Here is a 21527-nt window from a genome sequence, read left to right on the forward strand (position 1 = left end):
TGGGAGATGCTATATGCTTTGAGCACTATTTGAGTGAGGAATGCATCGTGTCTTTTTCCCAAGAACCTAATGAGCAATGTTAGACATGGGCTCGGATGTGAAGAATATGCCTTTCAATCTGGAGGGCACTGCGCCAGTGGATAGATATAAATAGTTGTTGGTAATCACATTAACCTTCTATTTTGCAAAAAGTTTTTTGTATGCTGATACTTCACCGTTTTTGACGAGTATTGTGCACCGCTTAAAGAACTTTCTTCAAAAAGTGTTGATCTCAGTTTTTAACGAACAAACGATGATGTTGAAGTTGTTTTTAAATTTTTTACATTGTCTTGCTTTGTGTAATAGGTCACATTGGAATGCAGCAGAAGCAAAACTATTCAACAAGGTCATTAAAATTTTAAATGGCGAAAAATTGGCTAGATTGGCTTACAAAGGGGTTAGTAAAAGATTATTGCCATACGTTACGTTACTCGTTGTTTTCTTAACATCATGTTTTTGGAACTTATGTAAGAAATAGTTTCACTCCAAAAGCATAGTGACAAACTTTGTCATAAAAACCAAGAAATGACTGGACAAAGTAAGTGACATCGCATTTGAACATGTTTTGTTGGGAATTCTTCATCCAATCCAGTGGATGCAACAGTTGATTGGCTACAATACTTCAAGTGCAAATTTCAAATTTTTAAAGCTCATTCACCTGGTCAATGTCGGTTTTGTGAACGTATATTTAAATCATTTTTGCAGAATAGTCAAGATATTGTGCTTCGGAGATTGTCGGTCGATCGATCTTCTGCACGTCTACGTAGCGCGCTGGTGGATGTGGGCTGGAAAGTGAAGTTAACACAGTGGCTCCATGGGTTGCTCATGGAAAAGCTTCCTCCATCTTTGTTATCCTGTTATCTTGACGTCATGCAAACGCTCCGCTCAAAGGTATGACAGAATGACAATGGATAACCCTTGGATGAGTTTTGGTTGTGTATGTGTAGTTCTTTTTCTATTGTGGTTTTTCTGTGAGAATATAATATATCACTTCATAATTCGGGTCTGCTACTATTCGGTGAGTCCGATTCGGTGAGTTCCCTATTCGGTGAAAGCCTTTTTCGGAGAGTTCCCTATTCGGTGATTTTTTGAAATTTTTTTTTGAAAATTATCGGGTACCGTAGCCTAAATATCATTGCCGCTTTTACATCGTTTTAACGTCGCTAAACGTTGAAATAAGACCCTAACAACCCTAACCCGAAAACGGCAATGATAATTAGGCTACGGTACTCGATAATTTAAAAAAAAAATCAAAACATCTCCGAATAAGGAACTCTCCGAAAAAGGCTCTCACCGAATAGGGAACTCACCAAATCGGACTCACCGAAACGGGCCATTCCGTCATAATTCTTGCAACTGCTCTGGTTTTGCCAAACAAATTTAGTTTTTAATGATCATTATGTCACAGAATCACAAAGTAAAACACAACAGACCTTCTTCATCTAACTCGAATCCTATGTTTAAGCGTCTAATCATCTCTTATGCAGGTGCCGACCCTGATTGAACGGATGATCATGCCATCCCGTGATGCTGGTGGTGCATCCTCCGAAAGACTTGGAATGCTCCTCAAGCGTCCTTGGGATCCTGCAGTCACTTCCGTCGTGTCTGATATGAAGCAGGTGATAATAATTGTTTACTTTATAGACTGTGTATACATATAGCTTCCGTGGATGGCTGCTCTGTTTCGTACTTAAAATATTTAACCCAATATACTAAGTATGTGTAATAGCGGATAAGGCGCTCGCTTTCCGACCATACAATCCTGGTTCGACTCTCTGCTTATGCTGATTGTTGATAAACATCGTCCACGTCTACCCAAGGTATAATAAAGGGGAAATTGCTGAAGATAAGACGGGCGAGAGAATGAAAATAGCCACCCAACTCTCGTTACTGATGAGTTAACATAGTAAGAATCTTTTCTTCTTATTCCCCAATGCTTGGAATCAAGCATGGGAACACCTGTGTACTTAATATCCTTTCAGTACGTCAACAAACTAACTTTAAACCAGGGGTTCTTAACCGGGAGTGCTCGCATCCCTCTGGTGTGCGAGAGCTGTTCCTAGGAGGTGCAGGAATAATAAATCGTTTGGGTTAGTTATAAAGGACTAGTTCGAGAATCTTACAGATACACTCTTTGAACATTCATACACTCAAATACACTCTTTGAACAATTGAACATCCATACGTACTCAGCTACACTCTTTTAACATTCATACACTCAGATACACTCTTTGAACAATTGAACATCCATACGTACTCAGCTACACTCTTTGAACATTCATACACTCGGATACACTCTTTAAACAATTGAACATCCATACGTACTCAGCTACACTCTTTGAACATTTATACACTCAGATACACTCTTTGAACAATTGAACATCCATACGTACTCAGCTACACTCTTTGAACATTCATACACTCGGATACACTCTTTGTTTCAAAAATTGCACAACATCTACAATTACTGCTTACTTCAATGGATAGATATTTCTCTTGTAGAAAGATACAAACTTGTGATACACGGATTCGGCATCCTTTCAGGATGAATCTAGAAGATATTGATGATCACAGCGACATTACGGGAAGTCTCGTCGATGTGCTAAATAACTGTGGATTCCAAATCGATTTTTTATAATAGCAGCCTGGAGCACTATCAGGGTCTTAAACGGGAAACGCATCCTGTACTGGCAAAAATGGTTCTCGCTGTGTTGCTTTCTTTTGTGACAACCTACCTATGCAAAACAGGATTTTCCTGCTGCTTCACATCAAAATAAAAAGCAAAAATTTATTAAATCCCTAAAATGCGAGTAGCACTCAGCACACACACAACACGATTTGCTGCCATCATCAACAGAAAGCTAAGAAAAAATCGACGCCTATGGTCACCAAGATAGCAGAAGGCAGGCACCACATTCTGCATCACAAATTGTCGGCAGTTGGCTCAAAAACTACCTTTATTTTGTTAGTTAGGCCTACGTGAAAAATGCAAAAAAAATCCTCAATGGTGATTAGCCTAAGCAACAAGCTCAGTGACACACAATGGTTTCCTTATTTACACATGAAAACAACATTACTTTTGAGTCATTCTAAATGGGGATGCGAGAACTGGTCAGTAATTCTAAAGTGTTGCCAACAAGGAAAAGGTTAAGAACCACTGCTTTAGACAATACGTTGAAGTATGACACATGGTTTTGGCCATTTAAGAAAAGCTCTCGTGCAGTACATTAAGTTATGCCCTTTTATAATAACAATAACATTGATTTTTCTTTCAGAACGATGTATATTTTTACCGTTTGCCGTAAATTTAGCAGTGGTAAAAATAACACTTTAAATGTTCACAGAAACCGGCCCATTCGGTCTTGTTCATCGTCGTCCAATGCGCTGCCTCGCAATCTTCCATCCCGGTTACGTCTTGGAGATTGAGATTCTGGAATACTTTGCTAAGTCAAGTGGGAAAGGTTAGAGATATAATAAAAGTTGTTTTCGTAATTCAGTACGAAATCCATTCAGTTGCGTGCACTAAATGGTACGGAACCTGTGGAAAACCTTGTGTGAATTATCAAGGTTTTTATGAAACATATCACGCTTCAATCAAAATCAACAGGACTTTCATTTAAACGAGATCATAGTTACGGGTAATTGATAAAAAGTAATTGATCAACAATAAAGTTCTACTGTGCATCGATAAAATACATAGGTTGTGCAATTTGTAACGTCGCTTTTACAGAGGTAACGTTTTTTGTTTCATTTGTTCGACTTTACAATTGATTCATTTACATTGAATCAACGTAATTTCTACTGAAATCAACGCACCAGGTCGTCCAAGTGACCGCTCCATCAGACGATAGCGACGAGCCAGCAGAAGACAGAGCTTCACAGACGGTGGCTGATCTTGCACGCCGTTCCTTCAAAACCGTCTGTAGGAAAGTGAAAGACATCAGCAGTCGTCATCCTCACAGAAAGGTGGTTCTGATTGGTTGGCACGCATCCAGTATTTTGAATTGTCATGTGAGTGGACAACTGTTGACGTACAAACAATATATCGTTGACTTAACGTTATAAAACATTGTGCTTTCCTAAAAGAACCATCTACTGACATTCCAGGTCTTGCGGAGAGTTATGTTAGTTGCGTTTGAAAATGTGAACGTAATTTAGGCTACTTCTCTCCTGTTTTCAAGACCCTTTCTTAGCCGTACTGAGTTAGATCAATGTATTTAATCTTAGTGTCTATCTCCTGGCTTCAATGTTACTGAGGTGACACATTGCATCGGTTACTTGTCGTAATCTTTATTGTGGTTTATATACAGGTTGCCCTGAAGGAAGAAGTGTCCGCCATTGTTTGTCTTGGGTTTCCTATGTTCACCATGTTCGGAAAGAGAGGGGTTCGTGTTTTTACATGCTAAACTTGCATTCAGTAACAGTGAAAATTGAATGAGTGTGCTCACACCAGGCATCTAATTTCAAAACATAACCAGACAGCAAAATACATCATTTTTACATTGATTTAACGTTTGCAGACGGTAAAAATTACGAATTTTGCTGTCAGAGTAGTACACTGTTGAATGGCGATTTGTCTCATTGACGAAACTGTGTAATTAATACGAATGGTCATTTGCAACACCTTCTGATAATTTAGCTTATTTTGAAGCAGATTTTACTACGTTTTTAATTTCATATCAGTGATAGCGATTTTTATAACTTGATATGTCAAGCTGGCACAATTTCTTTCCGCATTTTTTTCTACTCTAGGACTTAGGTTCACATGACAAAACTCTTTCTCTTTGAAGGCGATCGACGACGTTCTATGTGACTTAACCACGCCCACTTTATTCGTCACTGGAGATCGCGCCTCTTTTTGTGACGTCAACGACCTGGAAGATGCCCGAGAACTGACGTTCACCGACGCGGTTACGTCCGCGGTTGTGGTGAGCGGCGCTGATGATTGGCTCAGGGTTTCCGAAAACAGAAAAAGAAAGTTATTTCAAACCCAGTGCATGATTGACAGGTGAGACATCTACACTTTCATTTATCGCATTTTTATGCTTGCTAATTTCACAGAAGAGGTAGCCGAAATCGCTGCAATGACTTTGCTATTCTTATAATTGTTGAATTTTAATTTTCTACTGCAGAGGCCACCGAACTTAGCCAGGTGACTGTTACAAAAGATGCTTGTGGGCTAAATGACCGTTTTGTTGAACCCTATGCAACCTGTGGAGTGATTTATTACGTTGCAGGCGAATGAGTTTTGGAGAAAAAAACTCATTATTTTATTTCAAATTCCCAAAACCGCACACACTTCATCTTTCAAAAATAACTTATTTAAAAGTTTTGATAGAACATACGCACTGATTCGGCAAATTAAATGCTTAACAGTATAACACTTTATACCACAGCGTTAACTATTGATGGGATTTTTACTTAGTTTATATGTCACATTTTTTGCCCAGTTGGCGGGCTCGGTAGACGAACTTTGCCAGCCGGATCTGGCCGAGTGCCGTAGTTTGGTGACCCCTTGTTCTAATCTAGAGAGTTCTCTGTTATTGGACTGTAAAAATTGCGAAAAACACAAGAAATTAACTTGCACGAGAACATGTGAAAAAGTCTCAGAGAACTGTAGGCTATATTTATAACAAAGTTTGAATTGCTGTATTTTTCTCGTCATTTAAGAAAAATCTTGGAAGAAATATGCGACTTCCTGCACACAATATTTCAACCTGCCTGCGAACGAAAAGAATCCTTCTGGTCTTCTGCCGACTGTGAAGTAAGCTGACAACTATTGACATCGTAAAGGAATTGTTGCCCGCAATTTCATCTGCCCTCTATTATTTTATACGAGAACACTCCAAAGAGGTTTCCATCTCAAGATCACCGTTGCGTGTCTTTATTGTTTTAAAAATGAAAAGGGACTGCATTCCAACCTTCAACACGAAAAGTCTCGCGCCAAGCTCTCTTATTTAATCGCTAGTGCTGTCATCAGTGAATGCCCGCTAGCCACCGAAACTACTGCTGATGTCCAAGACTTTGTGTTTCAATAGTTCTGAATTATAACTCCCACAATGTACAACTGAGCATCTCTAAGATTTTCAAATATGAAGTAGGCTATGTCTTTATGTTACTGATTTTTTTTTTAGATTCATGGCTGGTTAAACAATTGAACCCAATTCAGATTTTTCTGCTTTATTTTAGAACGTTATCTAAACATCTAAAATCTTTACTAATGTTTTGCAGAGCGCGTTATCGAGAAAGCGACCATCCAGCACCGGGGACATACACGGAGCGAATAGCGGTACGAGAGCTGAGTGTCATTGTGATGGCAATAATTACACAAGAGACTTTTTCTCACAATGCTAGTTATTTTTTGTTGTTTCTCACGTTTCCGGCAGCATATCACCATGTCATGTCTTCATGGTTGAAGCGAAACCTCACCACACTGATGCAGTTTCACAAGGCGGTCATGTCACTGCTGGCAGATGGTCCCGAAATATGTTTCCACGCCACTCTATATTTCGCTGTTTTCGATTCAAGTCATGTGGATTTTTTTTTTCAACCCCATCTTGTTGGTCTTCCTCTAGTATTCTTTGATCGGTGTGTTGATATTTTCATTCCTGATCTTGTTCTTTTTGCTAACATTGCTTCTCTTTATGTTTCTTTGGCCACCTGTCAGTTTTCTTGATTGTCTCTGTATAGGTTAATGAGAGTAATGTTACTTTGTCCAAATTTTTTCGTTTCAAACTGATTGCAATCATTTTTTTCTTCAAGAAAATATGACAACTTATAGCCAGTATAGTTTCAGCTTTCCTAAAAACATGAACAGAGCCTGTTTCATTGGGATCCTCAGAAAAAGTAGCAACCACCTTTGCTGTAGAGAGAGAGAGAAGAGAGAGAAGTTCTTTTATTTGCATCAACAGCACATGTGGAAAAAACAATACAAGATTACAATGTGAACTAGGTTGTTTTAATGTTTGCTGACGATGATGGGAGTGGCAGAAGGACCGAACTGGTCATCAAGTCTGCCACACCCGTGTGGTGTCATAGCTTATTTGACATGGAACGGTGTCGGAGTTGAACGCAAATATATATTGTATACATTACAAAATAAAAAACAATACACACACGAAATTTAACAGTACAATATAAAACAGGAATACAAGAAGCGATGCAGAGATACAAAATGGCATAGGCTATACATACAACACAGCATAGGCTACTGGTAAGGAAAAAGCGAATATACAGTAATTAGCGAGATACGGTGAGAATAAGTAAAAACAGTTTGATGGCACTATATCAGTTACTTAATTTATACCCAGACATTAAGTGCAGTTTTAATTTTTTAGAAAACATACTAATTGTTTGAATTTTTCTTAGCTGTTCCGGTAATTTGTTCCAAGTGTTTGTTCCAAGAAATTTAATTGAGCGTTGACCAAGCTTTGTATGCATTCTTGGTTTAAAAAGTATATCTTTCTTAGCACCTCTGGTATTATAGTTATGAGTTTCATTACAAGGACGAAAGTACTCAGAAAAAATTGCTGGTAGATGTCCTTTATTGCTTTTATAAACAAACTTACATACTTCTATTAAAAACATGTCTTCGACTTGTAGCAAGTTGCTTTTATTGAACAGAGATTTGGTGGGAATTCTGTCCTTAATCTTGGTGAAGTTTAAACAGCGAATTATGCGATTGTGTATCAGATTTAAAGGATACAGTTCCGTTTTAGAAGCACGACCCCAACGTATGATACCATACATTAGGTGGGAGTGAACTAGAGCATAGTAAACTGCTTTTAATGTCTGGGAATTTACGCACTTTCTTAATCGATATAGAGCACCACAGCTTTGAGAAAGTTTTGTTGAGATTATATTGATGTGCTGTTTCCATGATAACGACTCATCAAATGTTATTCCTAAGTATTTGTAGGTGTTTGTGCGTTGCAAACTGGTATTTTGAAAAGTTATTTCTAGATTTGAATTTTCTCGAACAAACTTTGACCCAAACAACATGTATTTGGTTTTGCTTACATTAATTGTTAACTTGTTTGTATGCATCCAGTTTTGAATCATTAGGAGGTTAGAATTCACTTTTTCTTGCAATCTAGTAATCCGCTTTACTTTGACATTAAGCACTCTTTGTATAGTGTTGGTAAGATTCATTGCATAGTGCAACTTACTTGCAACCAATTTTGTATCAAACTCTGTGCAGTGAAACGACAACGATCTTCGTCCCCACTGGTCACGTCTCAACGCCACTCGACTAACTCCGCCCAAATCAATCAACTTTTATCCAATCAGAAAAGAGCTACAGAGCAAGGTATTCTTCTACTACTTGACTCGTGTTTGTTGCATGACTTTCGACTATATTACCCAGTCAACAAAAATTCCCATTTTACGTCGTTTCAACGTCCCCGTACATTGACAACTTTTGTCAGCTGGCTTTGTCATTACAAAAAATATGCAACCGTCTCGAAATATTTGTTGCCAAACACCACTTGTGTTATTTATCTCCAAACCACTGGCCGGCGTGTCAATACAATTGCCTGGTTTATGATTTTATTTACACGCCTTTAGAACTTTTGGCTTGTTTGGTACTTTGTTATACCTGTACTCGGAACTTATGACCGTAAAAGTAACTTATACTTTATCACATTCTATGGTGCTTCACTACATTGATTCAACGTCTGCAGACGGTTGAGCGGTGAATCAATGTAAAAAAACGACTCATTTGCCTTCTCGGGTGTGACAGTGAGTATTGTGGATCTCTCACCGGAGCGTAGAGTATCGAAGTTAGGTGTAATTTTAGTCATTTTGGGTTGGAGTTCTTGCAGTTTTAATCTTCTCTATTTTAGATGGAAGTTCATCAAAGCTGCAAGGTATATCGTTCGATCTTCAAACTGGTTCCGTCAGTGGATTATCTTCCGTTCCTACATCCAGCTCCGAGATCAATCGGAGCTTTTCCACCGGAGCTCTATCACTGCATCAGCAATCTTCAGCTCCCAAGTGGAAGAATAAAGTTGAGCCCCAATCTTCTTTGTCTAGAAGCATCACCATTGACCTAACAAAGGTATACCGCTTATAACTGGTTTTCACCATCATTTGCCTTGTAAATTTAAGTTGTTCGAGCTGTCTGAAGAGAATCTGTTCTTTAAAATCATGCGAAGCTATATTTATTTTAGTTCAGTCATGTTTTTACGGCGTTCATATTGATATTAACAATAGGAAGTCGTGTGGTTTGAATTTTAAACCTGAAACTCATACGGTTTTGGCAGCTGACTAATATGTCAAAACGAGGCGAAATATTTTACCTTCATTTTTCTGTTGAACTAACACCTTAACCTGCTTTTCTACTGTAGAGTAGGCTGAAAGTTTCAATTCAGGCAGATTTTTGCAACTACTGATACCAGAAACTAAGCAAAATGGTTTGTAGCCTAGTATACTGTACACAGAATTGTTATTTCTCAGTAAGTACAACTTTTAATATCGTGCGTCTCTGCATGAAAAACTTTACTCTTTAAATAACTAAAGCTGAAACAATATATTTTCACTTACTTCTGCTGAATTTGTGTTGATAATAAGCTTCAGCTTCGCTGCAAAATTTTTCCAATTTCAAAATCTTATCAATAATAATCTTCTGGCTCTTCCAGGACCCAAATGCCCAGTTATCATCAGCGATGTCGAAGCGCAAATCTCAGCTCCTCCACCCGACAGAGAGCCAGACAGAGGCTGCTGTCGCTGCCATACTCGGAGGAGAGACTGAGAGCAACACACCGCAAGAATCTAACTCTGCCAACGACAAAATTGTCACCTCAACCGGTAAACTGTCTTACCACGAATTGGTTGTGTTTCTATTGTGCGAGTGCAAAAAAATTCTTGGACTTCTTGGAGCATGTGCACAAACTTCCTACTTACCAAGCGCTTGATGGCACGTTTGCACTTGTTTGTTTATTACACAGAGCTAGACTATGTCGTATTTTTGCGAGGTTTTTAAATGCTTTAGTTGCTTTTGTTTTAAATCTTTTCAATAGGCAGTCTTCTTTTTGTGTCAGAAAATGAGTTCTAAAACTTACAACGTGTTAATTCGTGATGTGTTTATTGTTGAGGGAATATTGCGCTGTATTCTTTTTCTTGCTATGATGCCACCCGTTAGATAGATGAAATAACGTAACTGCTGAAACCTCATACCCAAAAAGACCCCGTTGAAAAAGAAAAAGTAATCTTTTTTTTCTTTCTAAATTCTAAACCTTAAAATCATTTGGCAAGGTTGTCACCCAACACAGTATCTCAATACAGTTTATTTTTATTTCATTGAAATTCTGTAGTGAGTGATAGCTTAGCGAAATGATTTTAAGTTTTAGACTTTAGAAAAAAAACTATAGATTTGTTTTCTTAGTGGTTGTTTTTGATTATTAGGTAGATTGCCCATTTGAGGAATTTTCATAGTATCAGACCGCTTTTTTGTTAGCTTTTCCCACTTTTGGCCGTTGACAATTGTGTATGAACCCGTTTGCAAAACATTTGCAAAGTAAACTTAGACATCGCTAATCCGACCTACCTTGCTTCGTTCATTGCTGTCGCTTTAGCGAGGTTGCCAGATTGTTAGAATTGATAGAAATTCTGATGTTGAATTAATGTAAAAAGAACCGATTTTGCTAGTCGGCTGCTGACGTCATAATAACATATAAAATGCAATTGCTCATTTCTTGTTTTAGCTTCATCAGCAAAGCTGACGCCATCGCAAACTGCCATCATGTCTCCGTCTGCAAGTCTGGGAAGGTAAGCGGGCAGCTTGCGTCGTTACAACGTTGATAAAATGTAGAACGATCATTTCATGCAACTGTAGACAAAAAGCAATTCTGTAGAAGAAAGTGTATGTATCGTATCAACACTGGCGAGACCTGCAAAGCCGAAGTAGTAGAAATGAAGTCGTTTGCCGTTTTTATCTTGCACATGTTTTTCTGGCTGAGCTCGAAAGTCTCGTCATATGCCCAGCCCGATTCATAACCGCCGCTGATTTCAGTTGATCGTATTCAGGCTTTCGAAGGCAAGGAAGCCAATCTTAGTGTTCACCTTCAGGCGTACTTTTTAGTGGCCTGCCAATGACACAGCCGCATGCTCTTGAGTGGTGACATCATCAAGGGCTCTCACCACTCGGCTATGTATCCGGCACCGATTTCAGTGATGAGGCCGAGCTGACTGCTACTAATTTTCTTCTGCACTTCACTGCAGATGGATGCGTTTATTTAATGTTTTATGATATTATTTTACGTGTAGGGCGTGTTTCAGATTATTTATCTAATCACAACCTTGCTATATTTTTAGATACGCATCCACCAACAGTGTCCGTACCACCTCTTCAAGTTCTGTGGGCAAATCAATTGCCGCTGCAACTGAAAAAAGGTTTTCACTGACGTTAGGTAACCTTGCAAAAGCAGTAGATCATAGCATTGACTTTTGCAATGCTTTGGAGTTTCATTTTCTCTGCAAGATAATGGGCAATATACCGGATATAATTTTGCACCGAAACAAAACGACATTTTGTTTAAACGAAGGAAACATTTTTGCATGCGTCAGCAAATCCTAATTCCATTGAGAACATGGCGCAAAGTTACTTGCGACGCATCCTCGGCTTCTAGGTTTTTGTGCGTTTCGAGTTCACAATAATTCCAAAGCACAAAGAACTTTCCGTCAGATTGAAATATTTCAACATACATTTGCTTTCAACAGCCTTGCGTCTCCAGCCAGTTGCTTTCTTTTTTTTTACTTTCTCGATTGCTTTCTTTCAACATACAGCCTTAGCTAGTTTTTTCCTTATAGGTGTTCATTCTTGTGAATCGCTTTGGAATACAATGGTTTGTGTTTCGGTTTTAAAATGCGGTGATGCATTTCTCTTTTAATTGGTTAAAGATCGAACTATAACTTCCAAAACTACGTTGCTTCAGGTGCCGGTATCGGAAACATTTCTTCTAAGTCTGTGACAAGTTCTGGCATGTCTGGTCTCAGAACAGGTTAGGTCTGGTTTAATCTTGCTTCTAGGAGGTTCCCTTAAAGCAGTAGTGTGTTAACTCTACATGTTTTTACTTCTGACAAAACTAAAGAATTTGTGCGACGATGACCACTCCTTTACAGGCTTCAAACCGGTACGGGGCGGTTTGGGCAGGTTTAACAGCGTCGATCAGGCGTCCGTGATCGCTTCCCGCAGTCGAAAAGACGACAGAGAGACACAGCAGGCGACCGCCATCTTGGAGCAACTAACCAGCAGTCTTGACGCTGGCATGGACCCAAAGAGTCGTTCTAACTCTCCGGAGAGTTTTGGAAGCGAATTCAAGACTCGAGCCGGCCGTCCACCACGAAGTAAGAATGTTTTTCCTGCCGGAACGAGTTATGTAATTTTTTTTTAATACGATTGTTTTCTCACTAACGGAGAGTTAAAAACAATTTTATCTTGATGTAAAAACTATAAAAATCACGACAATTTTTATCGAATCACAATGAAGATACAATTGACTATATGACTAAGATACATTGTACATATGACTAAGATACAATGAAGATACAACAGTAGTCTAGTTTACGATTTAGCTTTTCATCATCTTGATATCTTTAAAACACAATTTCAAAAGCATGTACTCATTCATCAAGAACCTAGCACTTTTTCCTTAAAAGCAACATCACTCACCGCCCCGTGGCGAGCGCGGTCTACAGATTGTAAACGCCTGGCTTAAGACTTTTATGTTGGATAAAATGTAATCCCTGCCTGTTTTATTGCTGTTGTTGGGAGATAAATGGCAAATTCGTTACCACTTTAGTGTATTTCTTTCAGGAGGCGGTATATCGTCACGCAGAGGCGATAGGCATTCTTTTGATTCTTCAGCGCCTCCGCGTGGTTCCAAAACAGTGTCAACTAGTACACGCACTCCCGCCGGCAGAGTGCGCACGAGAGGCAGTCGCAGAGGATCCCAACCTGTCAATCAACCAACCCGATCAACCACCCCAGCAACCAATCAACCGAACACTCCGACCGATTCGCTGTCGGCATCTAAGCCCATTGTCAGGTGGAAAATTACATTTTGAATAATTATTAGCGTCTTTATCCTCGGACTGAGAAAGCCTCTTTGGAAGCTTAATTCTGAAAGTTTCGCACACGTACTTACAAAGGCTTTCGATCTCTGACGCAGGCTCGGTCGACGAGATTGACAGAGTGAAGTTTCCTCTTCTGGAAGTGTTGTTGTCATTTAGTTGTTTCATTCACAAAGTATCACTGGCTTGACATACCCCGAGAGTCGAACCAGCGTTGCTTGATCGTGACTTTTCTTTCCAGACAGCTAAACCCGTCAACAAAATTACAGCAAAATTTATTCAACGTCGTTGGATTAATGTAAAAATGACGGGTTTTGCTATCCGGGTTGTTTCAAATGATGCAGTCGTAACGTTTCGCGTTGAAAGCGTAATTACAAACAAAGTGGACCTGCAGCGATGATTGGTTTCACGTTCAGGTTGCTTCATATTGAAACTAACGCTCGAACGTGTTGACCAGGAATTGCACAAATTGGTTCACACTGTTTTGCATTGTTGTAACATCGCTTTGAAAACCGGTTCAAACACAAAGTGCAATAATTGCGATAGCAACGGGCATAAGGCAACTTATTTCCGCATCTTTAGCAGCGTACTTCGTACGAAAAGGCAAAAGGTCGTATACGACTCGCTTGGTCCAGTATGGACTTTGTATCGTTCATTGGCGGTTGCCATATGTCACGTACGCGTTGGATAGTTCATTACAGTCTGTCATCCAATCCCATACTTTTTAATTAAACAATGCGTCTGAACTCAGCAAGCTACGACCTAGGCAGCAAATGAGTTCTTTTTCTACATTGATTCATGCAGTCTGCCCATGTCTGCAGACGTTGAATCAATGTAGAAACAAAACTGATTTTCCCCTTGGTAAGCCTTCTACTTGTTCGTTGAATCAGTGTAAAAATGGCGGATTTCGCTGTTGTTAACACTCCAGTGAACTTGCTTGCGGAATTATCATTTATCACTTACAATCATTGGCGAACGAAATTAAATGGCGATTTTATGTTTTATTTCATCACGTCGGCTGCGTTGCCGAGTGGTTTGAGCCTTCATTCGACCCTCGAAAGGGTGCGGGTTCGACTCCAAACGAAAGCATGCGCTCTATCAACGACAAGCTTAAAAAAGTGGACATGAAGATTTAATTTAAATCGTCCACTCAATACTGTACAATAAAAACCTTAACTATTATGATAATGATCTTATGGACTTTTAATTATGTTTAATCAATGGTAGACTTTGTAGCCATTAAATTGTAAAAACAAACCTTATTTCAAGCAAAAGGAAATGCTTCTACCATAATTTTATGCCTTGTTAAACTTTTGTTTATTACTATGTTTATGAGGTCTGTGATTATCTCTCCCCAGTGTTGGAGTTCGTGATGCTCACATATAAATTTTATAAAACTCTCTTGAAAAATACTTGTAATGCATCACGATTATTGCATAACCATTGAATAGCGTGCCCGTGGTTCTGGGTTAACAAAAGTTTACATTCATCTTTTCTTTGAATAATTGATCGAGTTATGACAAAGCATGCACCACGATCAAAGAAACCGTCTTGCTATTTTTGTTTCTTGCTAATGAGCATGGATGGCTCCAAGGAAGTTTTCTTTCTATCACACTATGAAATCACGTTATTTCACCTTATATAGATGTCCAATTGACCATTTTCTTTTTATTTATACTTTCTGTTCAAAACTAACGATTATCTCTCACAAGCTTAATATGTCCCATACAAGTATCGTTGTATTTTCCTTACACATCGAAACTACGTCTTTATGAAGGATATTGAGTATAGCTGTATGTCAGCGTAATATCTTAACCGAAATTTGAAATTTTACTTAAGTTTCGAAACAAGGCTGCATTTTATCTTCCATCTATTGCATACGGATTGCGGGTACTCTGCGACGTAGAATTACAGTTTAATTGATGATGATCTTTGATAATAATGATTTGTTTTGTGATGATCTTAGCCTTGACCTTATAGGTCAGCCAAACTTAATCGATTTGAGTTGAAACTGCATGTCATTGTGTTGGCTCTTGGTCACACACTTATTGGCTGGGAGTTTGCCCACGAAAAAATGATGTTGTGAAGTTTTGCACTTAAAAGGCTTCTTAGAAGACATTCACTCTTGGCTGGCCTGGTCAGTCTATTTTTATGTTATTTTTGCTCGTTCACAAGTTTTTATTTTCTCATCAGATCAGGGTCGAATTCAGGTCAGAAAATTTAATTTGTTTTCAAATTTCGGATGAAAATACATACAAACACCAACATAATTTCTACGTCAGATGATGCCGCACACACAATGAATGCGTGATGTCAAAAAAAAAACACATCAAGCCACGAAAAACAATCACAAACTGCCTTTAATGGGAAAGTTTCTTTCATAATCAGCCCTAGGCCGATCGTAGGTCTTCCCCTGGAAGTTCATCTATAGGTCGTGAATAGATTTCCTTTAATTAAGATCATGTTGTGGTCATCAAAGTATACTTACAGACATAAGTTTAATATCATTTTTAGTATCAACTCATCGAGAAAAAGTAGCTGTTTTTACATCGTTTAAACGTCGGCAGACGATGTGAGAACTGCTGCTTTGTCTTGCTGAGGAACGACGCCCCACCAATTGCCTTCGATAGTATCGCTTTAAAGTTCGTGACCTTGAATCGTGACATCACTCCTGGCAGCTTCCTGAGTTTGACAACTTGGACGGAAGATTTTTCTTGATTGCGACTTCAATGTTGCATCGGTTTTTGTCTTGCGCCTATGTAGAAAATAAACTTTGTTGCTGCTTATGCCTTTTACTGTATCGGGGCTATGGAGTCGGGCGAAAAATATACGACTCCGACTCCTCGGTTTACAACTGGCTGGCTTAAGCGTTGCTAGAATTTTCTGAATTTTGTCCTTTTTCTTTTCTTTTTTTAAAATTAATTTCACTAAATTTATAATCAAAATTGAAACGACGACTTTCACAAAATTGACAAGAACCAACTATTCTATTTTATGGTAAAGGTTTGAAGGACAATACGGATAACAAGAAACAATATTTAGAAAAAAATGTATTGCAAACAAAAATTTCATTGTTCATCGTGTTTTATCAGTCGGAGTCGGCCGTTTTTTTGACGACTTCGTCCCGGACAAGCCAAAATCTCTTCGACTCCACAGCCTTGTATTGTCCCGATATTTTTGCGTTAATTCAACATTTACGAGACGCAAATCAACGTCTTGGGAACACAAAAAGAACAAAATAATTTTCAACTGTTTTTCAGTATTTTGCAATCGTCCGCAAATAAGATTCGTCATCTAACGTCACTATGACGTCGTTTCAGATATTTACTGACGTCATCGGGGTTGAAAGGAGTCACCTCTGATGGGAGAGACGTGAGGAGCTCCCGTCAAGTTGCCTTGATGCCGGAGCGCAGAGCAATTCCGGAATCCTCCTTATCACCAGCTCCGCCTATGATCTCAGCAAAAACGACTCCCCGCATCTTTACTCCCACCTCAAGAAAAGTGAGTGATTACCGCAGAGGCAGTGAGAACGTTTGGAGTTTATTTATTTCATTGTATAAACCTGACAAATATGTCATTAAGTAAAGTCTGTCTCATATTTCATAAAGGTTATGCAAAAAATTGGCTTGATCAACGGTGTTTTGTGACTGGAAGGCCAACACCTTTGCTTTTGCTCAAAAACAGATACTCATTCAACAAAGTGGTAGATTACCGATATGGAAGTCGAACCCCGGTTTGTAGCATACAAACAAGCAAGCCGTTGACTACACCATCTTGTCACCGAATGCGCCATAATACAATATGCATATGTCTCTACATGCGTCCGCTACTCTAACTTGTACAAGACATGTGCGGCATTTAGCAAGGGAGTAAAATGACTGGCTTTATTGATGTACTTGTGAGCTGTTAATCCTTCAAATGCGAAAAGGGCACGTCCTCTGCTTCTTGCATGATCACTAATCACATGGTTATTTGCAACAAGGGAAGATTTTATAGCGGATAGAATCCTGGTTTCACTTTTTACGTTTTAATTTTCTACGACGTTAATCTTTTTTGATTAATTTGCTGTTTTGACTAACCACCTGCAATTTCTTTTACCAATCAGCATACCTCTCTTCTCTCTGAGGCTCCTCGCCAGCAGAGACAGTCGCCACTCAATGAATTGATGCTGCATTCCGTGTCTTCATCCTCGCAAACGAAGCCTCTTCAAAAGACCCCCGGAGTAAGATCCTAACTAAGCTGAATCCGTTGTCAAGTAGGATAAGCAGCTGATTTAGTTGAACAAACCCACCTTTTAAACTCAGTTCAATCATACCTTTTAACGAACTGAACGTCTTGCTTCGCTGGATTTTGTCTGATAGTGCCTTTGTTAAAGGCACACTTGTTTTTGTTTCCAATCGATGGCACGCTAACAGCTCATTGTCGTCAACGTCGTTTGGTTACAATGAAAGCAGAATTGTTAACTGCTAAGTTGCCGCACAAGCGAGCAGTCGAACTGTGTTCTTCTGCACGTAGAACATTTGAATATTGATACGTAATCTGTGACGTAATCACTTAGAAAATGATGTACGACTTTTTCCAAAATAACTAATTCGACTTGAAAATTTTCCAAAAAAAACTTCTAGTCTCGAAATCAAAAAATTGGTTTCCGTCATTTTTACCACTGCGTAACCATAGCAACAAGTGCTATTTAACTTTTCCAGCAATGATTGCATCTGATGAATGCGAAAGTGAAAGCAGAAACATAGGAGTTGTTTTAATGCTGCACTGACGTTTCGCGCATTATGGCAACGCGAATCCTCTGAGCGAATAACGTTCAACATAAAATTTTCAAACTTAGATACGGCAATGCGGTTGAAGGTTAGAGAAAAAAGTTAAACATGCACGTCTGCAGACGTTGAATCAATGCAAAAAACGACTGATTTGCTGTATGGGTTACAATCTACATGTCAACCGTTAACAAGACAAGTCACAAGCGACGCATATGCCTTTTCACGTTAGATTACATTGAATTGAGGGGTACTTGTAAATTTTCAACTGGGTGACTGTGATTATATCATACAGTAATTGCCCAGACAGCAAACCAATCATTTTTTACATTGACTTACCGCCTGAAGACGTTGAATCAATGTAAAAATAGTTGGTGTGCTGTCTGGATAGCTTCACGTGCCCTTAACGCTTTACTCTCTCTTTATTTTTAAAACTTTCTTGATACAATGATTAATATGAGCGTAACGTCTTTGAACAATACCGATGCAAAGACCAGGGAACATCTTTCAAGTAACTACCAGACTTTCCCGTACAATATGCTGATTAAATTTTCTATCGGCTATGACGTCATGTCCATATGTCGGTTGTTTTGCCACGAAGAACGTAAAATGTTCAATGTGATTAACTGTCGATGATCGCGAAGTCATGAATTCGATTTTTATAAAAATGTTACTTTCACCGTTTCACATTACGCATTTAATGCATGAAAATCTATTTCAAAGTGCTGTGTAATCAGTTACGTAAAGCAGCACGGATATCTACATTTTGACAATTTATGTCGTTTTTATTTTTAGAAACTCCCTTCGACGACTGTCTCAACCGTCACAAAGTCTTTTGCCGGCAAAGTCCATTCCAAACCTCAACTAAACGCATCGGGTATTTCCCTCGCCGGGTCGCAACAACTCAAACTCATCAACAACCCCTCTGTGATCTACCCCCGCAGAAAAGTTCACCCTGTGGCTCCCAGCGTCCAACGACTTCCAACGATCGTGAAGCAACAGACTTTGCTCGCAAGCAGCAGCAACAAAGCGGTCGGGACTTTAGTTACGAGAAAGAACGGCGACCGGGCGTTGCTGAGCATCACACGACCGAGGGCTACGTCAGCAACCACAGTGCATGCCGCCAAGGTCCTGTCGGTAACGAGATCCACATCAGACGCCACCTCCGAGAAGTCGAAGACGGCTTCAGTTGGAATGCCTTCGCTTGTTTTAACAAAGATATCAAAGGGATCAACTGCTGACCAAAGGCAAAACTGTAACGACAAGTCCACCCTGTAAAGTGGCTGACAGCTGTTTGTCATCATAATCTGAAGTTTACAAATGGAGAAAAACTACAAAAAGGCATCCTCACTCAGAAAATTGATTCTTGTTTACATTGATGTAACGTAGATGTCAGGTCCGTAGTTGCTGAATCAATATAGAAAAGGATTGATTTACCAGTTAGGTTATTTCCATGTGAACTTCGCCCAATACCAACAGTCTGGACTGGACAAAGCTCTCTCTCTGTAGGTATCATGGCTGATACAGCCCTCGATGTACAATGATGTTCCAGTTTGATCGATCTCGTGCGTCTTGCCATATTTTAGTAGGGTTTTTGATATGTAGTTGAAAATTGTGCAAAAGTGTGAATCAAAGGACAAAGCTATTTGCTTATGACCCATTGTTTAATAAATGTCTTTTCACAGACAAAAGTTTTGTTTTTATTAAAACCAGCTTTATTAAATGCACTGCCACGAGACGAAAGCGTTAATTAAACACGTTTCTCTTGCTTTTGACCTGCTGACGTGTGGTGAACACAGATAACGGCTCTGTCGTGAAGTGCTAGATTCTTCGATTCGTCATAAACATCAGCCAATTAACATCTTCCCACACTACCAGACTGTGCAGTTTTTGATCACGTTTTAGTAATTGCCTGGATTTTCGTTAAATACCTCACGACCTTTTCAATACCCCTTTCTTGGGTCACAAACATTACCAGCCCCCAGTGACATGAAAAACACTCTGTCTTTTTTAAATATTGACCTTCGACATACTTAAATGTGGTCTGGAATTTGGAGCCAAAACGATTTTACAACATGTTGGCATTTCGTACGGTTCCGGAGTTCTCGTTAATAGAAACAACAATTTCACCTCAACGGTTCAGTCAAGATATGTCACGACTAACACTACGAGAAAACACAATTTCAAACAAACTAATCGCCAAGGCGTTCACATTCCAACAATTTTTTTGTGGTGATTCTTTGCCGGTTGTCCTTGAAAAATGTCGTATTTTTTTGTTTAAATGAAAGCTTGTGTTGTGTTTAAGGTACAAAATAGCTCCACTGACTGGGCGGAGCATGCTCTCATTGGATCACCGAAAAAAAAGCATGTAACTTTGAATTGTGATATAAATCTTGATGACAAAATTTGGCTTCTTTTCAGTCAAGGGATCAATAAGGAGAACATTAGTTGTCGACCCATCCAATTTGTAGAAACTCATAGCTCACCTTTCACCTATGTCCTAAGGAGCGCTTAGGCCTATTACCTAACTTTTGTGCAATTGAGGTTAAGCAGGCTGCTAAATAGCAGTCATTCGGAAAAAGGTCAGTGCGAGACTGAGTAGGCTACTTCGACACCATTTGTAGGCTAATATTATAATTTCTTCACACGATCCTCTTCAAATTAAATCATGAACGTGACACTTTGAGCGGCTTTATGGTAGGCCTAGGCCCTTCAACATAAAAAGTTTGGAAGAGAAATAAATCCTTGGACCAAACAGAAGTTACAAGAACAGCGTTTCAAGCAATCAGATGTTGCAAGGAAAACAGATAAAACGTTTCTGATATGAAGTAAGTTAAGTCAATGATTCGTCGTCCACAGCTTGACGTAGAGGGTTAAGGCAGTGGTAGTCATTTCGATTACGCGTGTTCGATTCTCACTCAAACCATAACTTTTTTTTTCTGTGATTTCCAAACAAAGTATGATCGACTATTTGGCTGAATGCTGGAAGGGTCACAATTGGACGGTGGTCACTTAAACATGTTTTGATTGGTTGGCGGTGTCATCTGGTCTTACAGGGAATTGTCATGTTTAAGTGGATACCCTAGTTTATGGGTAGTGTTGCCCGAGGAAACATTTGCGTTCTACTATTCTTATTAATGCAGGGGTTCTACGGAAAATAACAACTATGTCAGCTGTGTTAGTAAAGTCTGTTTAACGCGAAAGCCGCCATCATGACTTTAAATATGTAAAGTAGGTCAACTACAGCATTGAGAGGAAGTGCAAAATGTCACTTTACCGTGTCCGTATGGTGAATTTATGAAAAAACACGCCATGGCCTGGTATCCTTTGCGATGAGACTCCAAACGTTTGAAGGAACATGGAAGCGTGGCTTCAGTGTTTTTTTTTTTTTTTTCTTTTGTCGGCCTAATAAAGCTTTTGGGTGTGTTTTCGTTATGTTGAAGCACGCAATTACAATGCGTGGTTTGAAAAAAATATCAATTTTTGGCATAGACCGAGTCAGTTGGAGCAGCTTTTTCAGTAGGTGAAATTTTAAAGCTTTTGTAAATGCTTAATCAGTCTTATGACTAAAATTTTAAAGTTGCTGCCAGTTCAGTTACTTTTTTATTTCTGCCATCAAAGGCTACTTTCCGTAACATAACAGAAGCG

At 39.1% G+C, this 21527-nt stretch overlaps 1 protein-coding gene across 1 annotated transcript in view; it reads left to right on the forward strand.

Annotated features, from left to right (window-relative positions):
• Positions 1-19654, forward strand: part of LOC145779032 (uncharacterized) — a 36713-nt gene extending 17059 nt beyond the window's left edge. The window contains exons 4-23 of the mRNA XM_082590613.1: positions 346-436; positions 745-930; positions 1527-1658; positions 3384-3500; positions 3859-4050; positions 4350-4424; positions 4830-5047; positions 5710-5803; positions 6271-6328; positions 8240-8347; positions 8883-9097; positions 9678-9846; positions 10743-10806; positions 11353-11447; positions 11973-12038; positions 12160-12384; positions 12854-13085; positions 16431-16611; positions 17216-17332; positions 18675-19654. Coding sequence (XP_082446739.1) covers positions 346-436; positions 745-930; positions 1527-1658; positions 3384-3500; positions 3859-4050; positions 4350-4424; positions 4830-5047; positions 5710-5803; positions 6271-6328; positions 8240-8347; positions 8883-9097; positions 9678-9846; positions 10743-10806; positions 11353-11447; positions 11973-12038; positions 12160-12384; positions 12854-13085; positions 16431-16611; positions 17216-17332; positions 18675-19157 — 3118 coding nt within the window. The 3' untranslated portion in view covers positions 19158-19654. The remainder of the gene's footprint in view (positions 1-345; positions 437-744; positions 931-1526; positions 1659-3383; positions 3501-3858; positions 4051-4349; positions 4425-4829; positions 5048-5709; positions 5804-6270; positions 6329-8239; positions 8348-8882; positions 9098-9677; positions 9847-10742; positions 10807-11352; positions 11448-11972; positions 12039-12159; positions 12385-12853; positions 13086-16430; positions 16612-17215; positions 17333-18674) is intronic.
• Positions 19655-21527: the final 1873 nt, after the last annotated feature.

The sequence above is a fragment of the Aplidium turbinatum genome, chromosome 10, assembly GCF_918807975.1.
Source record: "Aplidium turbinatum chromosome 10, kaAplTurb1.1, whole genome shotgun sequence".
Taxonomy (NCBI): Eukaryota; Metazoa; Chordata; class Ascidiacea; order Aplousobranchia; family Polyclinidae; genus Aplidium; species Aplidium turbinatum.